General features: G+C 41.7%; 1 protein-coding gene across 1 annotated transcript; it reads right to left on the bottom strand.

Moving 5' to 3' along the window:
- Positions 1-994: 994 nt before the first annotated feature.
- Positions 995-9,264, bottom strand: eef1e1 (eukaryotic translation elongation factor 1 epsilon 1). The gene is made up of 4 exons (XM_070928245.1): positions 9,179-9,264; positions 8,161-8,358; positions 5,447-5,542; positions 995-2,941 (listed from the first exon to the last, which is right to left on the bottom strand). Exons 1-4 carry the CDS (start codon positions 9,260-9,262, stop codon positions 2,798-2,800), a joined length of 522 nt encoding a protein of 173 aa, XP_070784346.1. The 5' UTR covers positions 9,263-9,264; the 3' UTR covers positions 995-2,797.
- Between the last annotated feature and the right edge of the window lie 3,316 nt (positions 9,265-12,580).

The raw sequence follows: 12,580 nt of genomic DNA, 5'->3' as shown, positions 1-12,580 counted from the left end.
GCCCCTGTCCTGGTTACCTGCTGTGGCCTCATCACTGCGTCCGGCTCTCAGGTTTGATCAGGGAGGAACCCGACTGCGAGACTGTACCACACCAGCATTTTGAGCGTCTGCCAACAGTCAGCACGAAGCCACACAAGAAAAGAGCAGTTTCAAAATGACTGACTAATCATCATATGTTTTAGAGTTGGAACCTTTTTTAAGCACTGTGAAGAATATCTTGTTGCTCTGCAAAGAGTTTAGAGTAAGTCCTCTAAAAACACATATTAGGTGCTGATGAGGTCTGCTAGAAAATAAAGTAAAAAAAAGTAAGTAAATTCTAAACTTTTTGCACATTTCTAAAAAGGACATTTTAGCTGGGCATAAACAGGCGAGGCAATCTGATCGACATGTGACACTCCTGGTATCCACTGCAGTGTTTGTTATTTATCTTATCTTATTATTTTACCTTTATATTTTTACATGCTTGTTTGTCAGATTATATGTTAAAAAAATGCAGCACCATCAGACCACGGCAAATTCCTTGTAATGTATGTTACTTGGCAATAAGCAGTTTCTGATTCTGATTCTGATCCAGAACAGTGACGGTATATTCAACTTTGTATGTTCTGTAACCATGGCATCATCATAAACAACACAAGTTAATTTAGAACAATCTGTCCAGCTGCAACTTTTGTGGCCAGGGTTTGATTATTTACACCTCAGAAATAAGTGCAGCTGTCTGATGCTGCACACAGCATTCCAAGCAAATATTAACATAACCGAGAGTACAAGGGCTTCTTTTAATGGCAGACCACACCATACACTGCAAAGACTAGTCACAAGGCTGGCTCAAATGACTGCGAGCTGTTTTTATCCATCACATCTTCTTCCACAAAAACACAGCAGGCTGTCTTTTACGGAAACTTCATTGAACAATAGCTCTGTCTTCTGGCTGCTTTACGCAAAACAAATTCTTGGAGAATAAGAAGAATACACACCGACTCTGCAAGAAGAGTCAGGGGGTCATGAGCTGCGTATGCCTTCTGATTTATTGGCACAGGACGAACATCGTGGTTGCATCAGATAACAAAACCACAGAAGCTGTAAGCAACAAAGACATGTAGAGCCTGTTAGGGTGGAGGACCACATGGCTGTAAAGGGAGCATTTTAACAGAGGACAGTAAAGAATAACAGAAGCATTGACGCAAACACAAAAGCGTCCGGTATTAGAAGAATTATCCACAAGAACTGTCAATTTGCGGTCAGATTTTTAGCGTTTCTTTTAATGGCTTCATACACCAAAGGCAATGGAAACTTTGGTCAACAAGATTTTCTCGATTTCTCTATTCTCATTTTTTTTACTGCTCTTTAATATTACCTTCATAATGCTAATTGACGGGCTCTGCCGCGACTCGACCTGTTAATGGTGTTAATAGCAAACATCCAGCCAGCAGCAGTAAGGCTTTCAGACGCTCGGATCACTGTTCACGTCACAAAAAGATCCCTCGGCCTCTGGGTGCTCTTTTTCTCTCTCTGTGGCCTCCCTCCCTCTCTCCCTGGCTGCCTCCCTTCGTCCCTCTCTCTCCAGTAGCCCCCGTGGGAGCGTGAGGGTTGAAATGACACACAGTGGCTGACTGTCGCCCAGGGGCCTGGGTTCTGGCCTTGGCTGGCTGGATCTGTGTGGCAGCTGGTGAGCCCGCTGCCCTCTCTCTGGCCTGCAGCATCAACAGTGGTGGTAGTGGGACTGATTGGAGCCTCACTCTGATCTCTGACTCTGGGGCTGACGCTCAACTGCTCACTGCTGCCCACACAACTGGTGGTGAGGAAGTGGGACAGAGAGCGGGGATGTAATCAGGAACACACACTGAGAAACTAAACTGTCCAATGAAATGGATGAGAGTTGCATGTGAAATACATAAAATCCTAAGAAAAAAACATAAACACAACAGTCCTGATAGGGCTGAGAGACTGACTACATTCAGCAGGGCAGGGAGATGGCAGAACAATGTGGACTCATCAGTGACTGCGGTCATTCTGGGGTTATTTAAACCAGCAACCACATTTATTTGGACAAACTGTTGCTGAAAATGCATTGATGTGGCAATAAGGAAGCTGCTTTTCCTAAGGACATAATGTGCTGCCAGTTAAGTAACACCTTATTGAGTCTTCTTTGATCCTGTAATACTTGTCATCGCATGTTCAAGCCACAGATTGTAAAAAAAAAAAAGAATCACCATTTCATCAGCATTTATAAATAGAAACCCCTTTTTAACAAGCTAGCAGCACTTCACTGCAACCCGTACAGCCTTCCCTTTGAAAGCAACTATACAAACGTAGACTTCAGAAAGTCCCACAAAAATTTCCAACAAAGGACACAAAAGATCAACGAAACATCTTAGCATCTTAGCTCCATAGTTGAATAAGGGTTAAGACACCAAACTTCTTATAAATAGTGTTAGCAGGACAGAATGATACTGGGCAATATAATTATTAAAACACTGACATTTCTTTAAAGAATATGAACTGAACTGGATGTTTATTAGCAAGCAATCCCTTAATAGTTTCAGTACCTCACACACTAAAACTGTTTTAGTTGTTTTGTTGATTTTCCTGTTCTTTATAAAAAGAGTTCAGGTATGTGACCAGGGCAAAACATAAAGACAAGAATGATGATGTGAAAAACAGGAATAAAAGGAGATCAGGGATAGAAGTGACTATGTGGAGACATCCTCAAATTGCGATGATGATGATAATGATGATGATGATGTGATACAGACAAGCTTGTGAGCAGTCAGGCTGCGTAGGGTGGGGTCAGGTCTCAGTGGTGCCTGCTGGTGTAAATTCTGTTCCTGAGCACAACTACGGGAGGGAGGTGGTGTCGGATGCCGGGGTAGTGCTGAATGTGGTTGAACCATCGCGTCACATTCACATACTGCTCCTTCTCTTGGACGGCCAAGTCCACCTGGTTGAGAGAGGAGAAGTTCATCTTGTTACAAAAGGAAAAACATCAGCCACCATCTGTGAAAGCTGGTGAGGTTGACAATCCATTTTATACAGTATTGACTGTTGGCAGCGAAAGACGGAAGGAATCGTGCTTCAACATTTTATGTAATTAAAATACGTCCTGTCTAGTGTTACCCAATTACTGTTAATGCATTTTAGTGTATTGGAGATTTGTGTAAGGAAATGAAAATGAAAATGCAAAAAAAAGAAGCTGCAAACAATAAATGTGATTTAGGCCAGTGGTTCCCAACCTGAAGGTCAACTCAAGTCTGAGGGGCCACAAGACGATTTAAAGGATAACAAAGATGATTTTCTGTTCTGTTTATTTTGTTCCAACTTTTCCCATATTTGATCTTATTCCTTGTCAAATACTGGACATCTATGAAGGATTATCATAGACGTATTGGCTAAACTGGTACACATGTACTTGATTACTATGTAAAGATGGATTCTTATAGCTACACAAAATGTGGTGCATTTGTTTTCTCCTGGCATTTTTAGATGCGAAGCCTCTCTATGAGCTGAAGGTGAAACTCACTCACTCACAGGATCACGATTAGCTAGGTGCGCTCCAATACAGGGTTTGCAGTCATGTGATTCTGAAGACGCTCCAAGTTCCGAATGAGGCAGGAAGTGAAAAGCAGAATGGAGGAGGTGGAGGGAAGCCCGTACTGTAGTAGTTATGGTTTACTCATTGTGTCGTCCCAGTCAACACGTATGTGTGTGAGAAATCTGGAATCTCCCAGTTCATTCTTAAATTATGGCTAAAAACCTATTTTGTGGTCACAATGACCTTTGAGTCAAAAGTGTCACCTATTCAGTCCGATCAACTGTGAAATATGGTTACAACCCTTCTGTTCCTGAGTTATGGTGTTGAATAATGGCGAAAAAAGAGTTTTTCCAGGACATTATGATGTCACAGTGAAGTTGACCTTTGACCTTTTGGGTAAAAAATGTCACCATTATCATCATTGTATCCCATTAAACACATATGTGTGAAGTTTTGTCATAATCACTGCAGCAATTCTTGAGTTATGGCCAAAATCATATTAGTTACAGTAACTTTGACCTTTGACCACCAAATTCTAATTCCTTCACCCTTGAGTCCCAGTGGACTGCTGTTCCAAATTTGAAAAAATTCCCTCAGGGCGTTCCTGAGATATCACGAGAACGGGCCAATCATGACCTGTGAACTGAGGCCTCCACAGACTCTTCTTCTTGTGAAGAGAACTCAGGACAGACCCTCTGTGGAGGGCTGCACTAGTCACAGACTCTCAGTCCCACAAATACAGTACATGATGGGAAGAGTGTAAGTTTACTGGAGGGCAAAGCTTATTAATGCAGGTGGCAAACTTCAACAAAAAGACATAATACCAGAATGCATCAGGATGTCCTTGGAAATAATCTTATTAGGCGTGTGCTTTTTCATCATCTAATTAACTGGAATGTGGAATTTCCCCACACAGACAACAATCCAGCCTAAAACCATTCTAGCATCAGTCAGGTTTAATGTTTGTGTAATGTTGTTTTCCATGAATTGAACATCAGGGCAGGCTGTGGTTAAGGGTTGGGCTAGCTGACCCCTTGTCCCTGAGGTTAAAAACCACACTGATTGCAAACCAAAGTGACGCTCTTCTGCCTGGTGGCGGGGGGCAACCTTCCATCTCCGCCACAACCACTGACATCTCTCAACATGTGATCCCTCCCTCCCTCCATCTCATTCCGTCTTTCCCATTTCTGAACTCTCTTTTTTTTTTAACCTGGAAGGCATAACAAACTTACTTGTCCCTGGTCTGAGGCTAAAGACATCACTTTGTGCCACATCACTTCATTTCTCTGAAGAGAAGTGAGAATGTGTTTATAACCCGTGTGTTTATTGCCAACTTGGTCTTTAATGCCCTTTGGCCATATGACTGGTCTAATTGTGTGTTATGCACTGTGACAAATTGCTTATTAAAGTTGTGGTTTGACTGAAGTGAGCGCTGATAGGGAGGGAAAAGGCTGGATGAAGGGCTCGATGGACGGATGGATGAGTGAGTGAGTCCTTGGTAAATGGTGGTGAGAACGGTACCGAGCCACAACAAATCAATCACATTTACCCCTGAATATGCAATCCCACATAACTTTGGAAAACAAAGAAAAATCTTTACGTTTTTCTCAAAAGTTTAGCATCTTTATGTGTTAGTTTCAGTCATTATTGCTTCCAAAAATCTTTAAATGTGTCCTAGTAGTGCCCCTTAACGAGTAAGAGTTTAACTGAATACTCCAAACCCGTCCCATTTTATTTTATACCATAACCCAAAACCTGTGGTGAACTTTATTTCAAACCATTAAATATCTTCAAATGTCTTTTCACTAAGTTGTTTCACTTGTAACACACAGCAGTTTAAGTGATAATAAGCACTAGGAAATCTGAATCGTGTGACACCTAGAGGTGCTGAAGTGAGAGGAAAAGGTGACTTACTAGGAGAGGATGGATCCCATAATACATGAATGTATCAGCTAAGGTGAACTGGTTGCCAGCCAGGTAGACCTTGTCTTGGAGGTAGAGGTTGAGATCCTGCAAGAATAATTTTTCACAACATAAGCTATGCAAATTACGTAATTAATGTATGCATTATGGTATGTTTTTCTATGTAAACACACTTGTCTTCACATGACAGATGAATACATTATACATTAGGGAAGAGAATAACATTTATATGAAGCCTCCTTTAAGAGAGATTGTTGCTGCCGGACGTCTTCTGCATTTCACTGAAGATTTAAATTAAAGACTGACTCTTTTGTGCTGTGTTGAAAAACAAACTGAAACAAAAGAGAAAGTAAAGTGAATATGCAGCTCTGTAAAATAAGACTTTCATGTAAAATTGTTGTTTACAAAATGTGACTCTCTTGATTGACACTACAGACCTAAAAAGGGGGTTTGACAGCAGGTTCGTTAACCTATATATTTGTGGGTGCGTGAGGTACATGAGTCTGGATCCAAGCTTGCGTGTGTGTTTGACTCTGTGCTGTGCTATGTGGATAGGAATAATATGTAACCTGAGGGGGTATAGCATCTCTCCCCATGACTGGCGACTTAGCACAGATGCTGTACAAAACAGGCTATTTGTTTACTCCGCTACCAAATGACTGCAACTCTCGCTTGCAAATCTAATGAAGCCGTCCTAAACTTGGGCATCACGATGTGGATTTCTCAGTCCATGTCTGTGTGTGCAAAGTCGTGCATGGAAGTGCTGGTCCCAGGGGAAGAGACCATCTTTAGCACTTGTACATTGTGCGAAGGGAACACTCCACGCACACAGAGCATCTTGGGGGCAAATGGAGTTATTGTGCGGCAAGAGTGGGTGATGCCAAACAAGGCATGAAGACTGCAGACTTCCTCCCCTTCCACAATCAGATCCTTGCTTTTCTTAGCCTACAGCCATGGAGCTGAAGCCCAGTCGAGCATCAGAGGAGAGGCAGCTCCTCCTGCCACCCCCACCCAACACATGGAGCACCAAACCTGGGTTCTTCTCTACCTGCCCCCGCCTGCACTCTTATCATTGGTACATTCACATATAACAATGCTGGCAGAGTTTGTAGTAGAATTTAGTATCATTGTACAACAACAGAGTTAGAGGCAACAAATGTGAAAAAGTAATTCTGTTTTTGCCCTTTAATTTTTACATTAGACAGACATGAAACTAATAAACAACTAAGAATACCCCACAAGATATATTTATATATTACTATTGCACTTGTCTTTGTGCCCATTTCTTTCCAATGTACTTTTCCATAGCTACTGTTGACAGGTGTCATGATAGTCTGGAGACCATTTTCTATTGTTGCTGCCTTTCTACATATTTGATCCAGATACAGTGACTGTAGATGCCTCGCTCAGGACTCTCCAAATTGTAATGCCCGGATACCATCAAATCCGAAATGAAATTAATTATGTTTTCTATCACATTCACATTAATGGTGCATAGATTTCAGACAAAAACAGACAGCAATCAAAACTCAGAAATCATTAAGCCTGTAATGCAGTACACAGAGTTCAAGATGTTGGTGCTCTCTGTTGACATAAAACAAAGTGGAACTGACCCAGATGTAATTGGCTGTAAGCTCGAGCATTTGCTTCATAAAAACAATGATAATTGTCAACTTCTGAGGCAGCAGGAAGTCACCCAGTGCTTGCCTAATTGGTTCTTTCCCAAACATTAAGCTAACTTTGGGTTCAGGGCCAAATTGGCCTTGCTTGTTTATCATCACATAAGTGACAAGATGTGCACTTCAGAAAGAAGTCTCAGCTTGAAAAACTATGAATTTCTTATTTGCATCCTGGGGTGAGAAAGTTTAAGAAGTCCTGCAGTTGACAGTTTTTCTCCCTGGATAATTTAATGGGAGTTGACTAGTGTGCTTGAAAGAAGAGTGTTAAGGACGGAGCTGAAGCAGCAGGACAGGACAGGGGGCCACCGGGCACCAGAGCTGAGCTGCTCAGGGCGACTTCCTTCTGTAAGTGGCACCATTAAAATATTTAAGAGGCCTGTCCAGATAACATGCTGCCGCACAGCATGACTCCTCAACCATGCCACAACAGTGTGTCACGCTGAGAAGTGTGCGCGCGCACACACACACACACACACACACACACACACACACAAACAGACACAGACACTTCATGCTGACATGACAGTGCCAAGAGGCGCCTAGCGTCCAGCAGGCCAGTGGCTTGAGATCCATTTCACACTGACTGGCATCAGGCACATTAAAGCATTTTTCTCTGTCGTGTGGGGCCATGTCACTGAAGGGCCATACATCAGTCTGCATTCCTGTCGCTTGTGCCTTAACAAGACAAACACACACACACACACACACACACACACACACACACACAGTGGCCTAGCTGGCGGACAACAAAAGGGAATGCAAGAGAAACTGAGATGCTGTGGCGCCTCTCAAAGGTAGGAAATTATTTAAAAATTATTTTCTTTTCAAAAATCCAAAAAAACAATTCAAGAACAGAATTAGCACTGACAAACTGGAAGCAAAAGCTTTATTCTGAGCAAGCTTGGAATCAACTGCGTTATAATCTGGGAAAACTGTAAGTACAGATGCATTTGAGTCTACAAACAACAGCAGTTTGGAAGGACAAGAAAAGATTTCAAAGATTTCCTTGAATATCAGCTTTTCTACCTTCAGGATGGTCTTGGCATCTTCCTTTGTGCAGCCATTCAGCTTGGTGACTCTGTGCTCCAGCCACTGCTGCACCACAGCCCTGCTCTCTGCAGAGTCACCTAGCAACTCGGGGCGCTTGGCCTCTTTCACCAGGTGACAGGCGATGGTCACCAGCCCTACCAGCGCAGGACCATTACTATTCTGTAGCATGGGTACCTGCATGGAGAGGTGAGACAGAGAGAGAGGGCAGTGAGATGGAAAATTTCGTTTTATTTGATTCACCTTCAGACATATTAGCTTTACACCTCCTTAAAGAACATGTTGCTTCAGTTCCAAAGATAGCAAAATGCCCCCTTCATAATGTTGCACATAAATTAATAAAATTGTTTTTGCTCTGAGGGGGGTGTCTCATATGAACAGTGATTATCAACGTTTCACTAAATAAAATAGATGCATTAACTGAGGTTGAGTATGTAGGTTAACATCCAGATGGGAGTGCTCAATATGGTGATACAAGAATAATTGTTTTCAACCTTTTCCATAAATGTTTTGATTTGAAGCCATACATTTCGAGCCATGCCCTTCTCCATTACTTTTACTTCTCTCCTCGTCCTTTCAGTAATCACTATTTAAGGTGCAATTCATTTTGCAGTGCTACAAATCTATGTAAGACAGTGACAGTGACAGTGCCCACTCCTCCCCTCCCTTTACTTCTGTGTACATGCGTAAAGCATGGATCTATTTCCTTTGTGCTGAGTTGTGGAAATAAGACAGCTGGCATCAAATGTGCTCCCTGGATTTGCTCTGACTAGGTTATCAGCCTAATCAATGAAAAAGATCACCGGCTATCACCGCTTAACAAAAGGTAGATATATGCCACGAAAACTGCCTACATTTTCAACACACATGTCTAGCTTGTTAGCATTATCCAGCTAGCTACTGCGTGCTAATTACAATAGCTTATAAGCTTCCTATAAAATGAAACAGCGGGTTAAAGCCAACAGTGGACGCTGCAAAGATGTCACAGGCTTGTCACCTTTTTGTCCCCCTGTGTACTGTACTTGTTCGGCTTTTTCAATCCTAAATATTTCTCCAGCGACGATAGCTCCCGTAACGCCATGTTTCAGACTGTCGGAGGGGACGTGCAGAGTGCGTGTGACCTGATTGGGTAGATGACTCAACACCCGCCCATGACGGTTTGACTGACTGTAGGGTAAGCCAATAAAAAACAGCATGCGACAAGCCATCATCCTTTTAATAAAATAAAATAAGATATTCGACAGTGGGTAAACTTGACAATTGAAATAGCAAATTAATGAGATTAAAACACCACATATGCATACATTTTTCATTTGTTTGATTGGCTGCAATATCAGTTACAAAAAGGAAATATTTTACTTTAGGTTTAATCTCTGGCAAATAAACTGCAAATTGATCTATTTCTAGGCCACATTGGAAATTATTCTCACACATGTCAGCAACAATATTACAAATGCCGTTCATTTCAAAGGTTGTAATGAATGGCATTTCACAAAAACCCCAAAACAAACAAAAATCTGTAGTAACTCTGAGTATGTTTGACTGAAAATTATTTATTTAATTTGGGTTCACACACACATACACACACACACACACACTGCACCCTATCAGTACAGCATGCTGTTATTGAATATGAGCATATCCCAACATTCCCAGGTGGGCTCAACTCTGTAATCCAAACAACCCCTAGCAGTGTGGGGTGTACTGATCAAAAATGAGTGTTATGCAATCCTGCCAGTTCATAGTCTGTTTTTGCAGAACTTCTCCAGGAGGATTTGCAGTTAAATGGAATCAGAATGACAGTGGAAGGTCTGGAGTTTCAGTCTGAAGTCCTGCAGTCCTGTTTCCCTGTCCTGTCTGTCCCTCTCTTCAGTGTGTCCCGGCTGTGACATTGTGTGTCGTGTCTGTTTGGATTTGCACTGCGCCTCTAGGATTTCTCCATAATGAAATGTCACCTGTCAGTCAAAACTGGGCTTATTAACTATGTATATACTGTCCAAGCGTGTGTGTATGTGTGACACCACAGAGAGTGACAGCTGGGATGAGGTGTCACACTACAAGCTTCCTTTCCATCCCCAGCGGTCCCACTTTGTAACAGCTCACCTGGATGACAAGGCTCGAGGTGATGTCTGCAGCAGTACAAATTCATATTTTGGATTTTTATTGACCTTATTCTGACTGCAATAAAATATAAAAGAGATGCAGAGTAAGGGAGACAAACGCCGGCGAGTGCAAACTGAAGCCCACTGTGGCTACCTTGTACTGTAGTTTATGAGGGCTGCATTTACTTACAGTGACCGGGCAGATTTTTGTCATGGTAGAATATGTATTCTGATCTGTAAGTAAATGTAGGAATACCACAATTTAAAAACACTTCATTGCAAGTGAAAATAAAATTTTACTCAAGTAAAACTAGTAATAAGTATAAGTAAAAGTTCTCATTATGCAGGAACAATTGCTCCTGTCTGTTATATTATTATATACCCTTATACTGGATTATTATTACAGATGCTCTAAGGTAGTTTAACATATGGTATTACTGTACTGTCAGAATCTTAACCTGCAAAGTAACTGTAGTAAGTAAAAGTATAAAGTAGCTTGTGCTTGAGTAAATGTATTTAAATGTAAATGTAAATGGATTTGTGAACAGGAGCAAACTGTTCAGTGCAGAAAACAATTACTAACATTAACAATGTTAATGTAAACATTACATTCACAAGGGCTGCATCCTATTCAAGTATTATTTACCTGTGACATGTTAAAAAGTCCTTAATGAAAAACAGCAATATCCATTAATATATAATCATTGTATTTTCTTATTTGTTCATATTTGCCCCTTTTTATTTGAACTTGGCTCATATTTTTTCAGTACATGGAGGGAAATGGTAAATACAATGTCCATGTTCCACGTCATGGAATTCAAGTTAACGTTGTTAGACCTAAGTATACAAGACTACACTGTTCTGTTCAGCTTGTAATCACCAGATTAAAAGAGGGCCACGGAAAAAGAGTCTCTATCTTTTACCTCATTGTGACTGTACATACTCAGTAGTCCTATGGTGTTCCAGATTACATGGAGCATTTCCAGTGCTGTCATGCCTCTTATCACATATCTACATAGCATAAACTTTAACAGAGCAAGTCAATTGTGAATATCAAGCTCACTGCATATGATAACATAATAGGATGAATACCTGGGTCACACTACTTCCACTGATGTTTATTGCCTTGCACATGTCCATGCATCCACATCTTTCCCTTTCACCGTGTGTACTTAATGTAAAAGAACAGATGATATTTTTAAACCCAATTTGTTGAGAAAAAGCTGTCCCAGAAAACAAATTAATTATAAGAATGAGTACACAGACTATCACAAATGATTAGATGCCATGGAACAAGGTATGGCTAATTCTCTGTGCTTTTTTTTTTTCTTCTTTCATCTAACCTTCCACTTTTGCTGTTTGTTTATAGGCTCCAGCACGTCATACACTTTTACCCTAGTAGGGCTTCCATAAATGCATGCCTGCAGCGTTAAAGTGTGTCTCCTTTAACTAAATGCCTCCAAGCTGCCACATCCTGTCTGTACTCAGGCGGGCTGAGGACAACGATCCCCAGTGCCCAGGACTAACTGTAGCCTGTGGGAGTTTTCTCATGCCGATTGTGATACACAATCTGGGGTCACATTAGTAAGGAAATCTACAGTGGGGGTCACTGATAGTGCCGGGGGCTTCCCAAGGCAGGCATAGCCATAAACACAGCCTCAGTCCTGGTAGATATATCCCCCCTCTGCTTAGTCTGTGGCTTACAATATGCTGTTACACTGATTTGTCTAGCCGGGATGCAGGGCCACAGCCCCGCCTGTCTCCTCTGTTACCTTTCATGACCTGTGAAAGCTCTCTGACTGAATACTGTATTTTAACCACACAGATGCTCGCAGAAGGAGAGGGGAAGGGGATTGGTTGTGAGTAGTCGACATGAACGCTGTCAGCACAGATTGGCGAAATTGCATATTGGTGCTAGGTCGGATCCCCGGCGTGGAGTGAACATGGGGACGGGCGTCAGGCGGCTGGGTGACAGTTTGGGAGAAGGCTGTGAGTCGTGAGATGAAGACAGACAGATGTACAGGGGGTCGGAGTGCTGCCTGCACCTTCCGCTCCTGTCAGGTTTTATTTTTGATTTTATCTTGTCCAAAGGGCTTGATGCATGGTTGACTTTTTGAAGAAACTAACATGACAATAGATTTTGGTAAATGGATAATAGTTTACATGGTACAGTGAATGGGCTTTAAGTTCTAACATCATAATAAAAGCATTTTGGTTTTGGTAGAATTTCTTTTTGTAATAGCTTTGAAATACAAATTGAATTCTCCTTTGCCACAGAGAAAATAGTCAACCAAATC

The sequence above is a fragment of the Enoplosus armatus genome, chromosome 21 (assembly GCF_043641665.1).
Source record: "Enoplosus armatus isolate fEnoArm2 chromosome 21, fEnoArm2.hap1, whole genome shotgun sequence".
NCBI classification, from domain to species: domain Eukaryota; kingdom Metazoa; phylum Chordata; class Actinopteri; order Centrarchiformes; family Enoplosidae; genus Enoplosus; species Enoplosus armatus.
This window is presented reverse-complemented; position numbering and strand designations above follow the sequence as displayed.

Bases quoted from the DNA above. Each gene is read 5' to 3' on its own strand.
- eef1e1 (XM_070928245.1), bottom strand. From the start codon at position 9,262: ATGGCGTTACGGGAGCTATCGTCGCTGGAGAAATATTTAGGATTGAAA. The intron at 8,359-9,178 runs GTGACAAGCCTG...CTCTCCATGCAG, and splicing joins GTACACAGGGGGACAAAAAG to GTACCCATGCTACAGAATAG. The intron at 2,942-5,446 runs GTAAGTCACCTT...TCTCTCAACCAG, and splicing joins ATGGGATCCATCCTCTCCTA to GTGGACTTGGCCGTCCAAGA.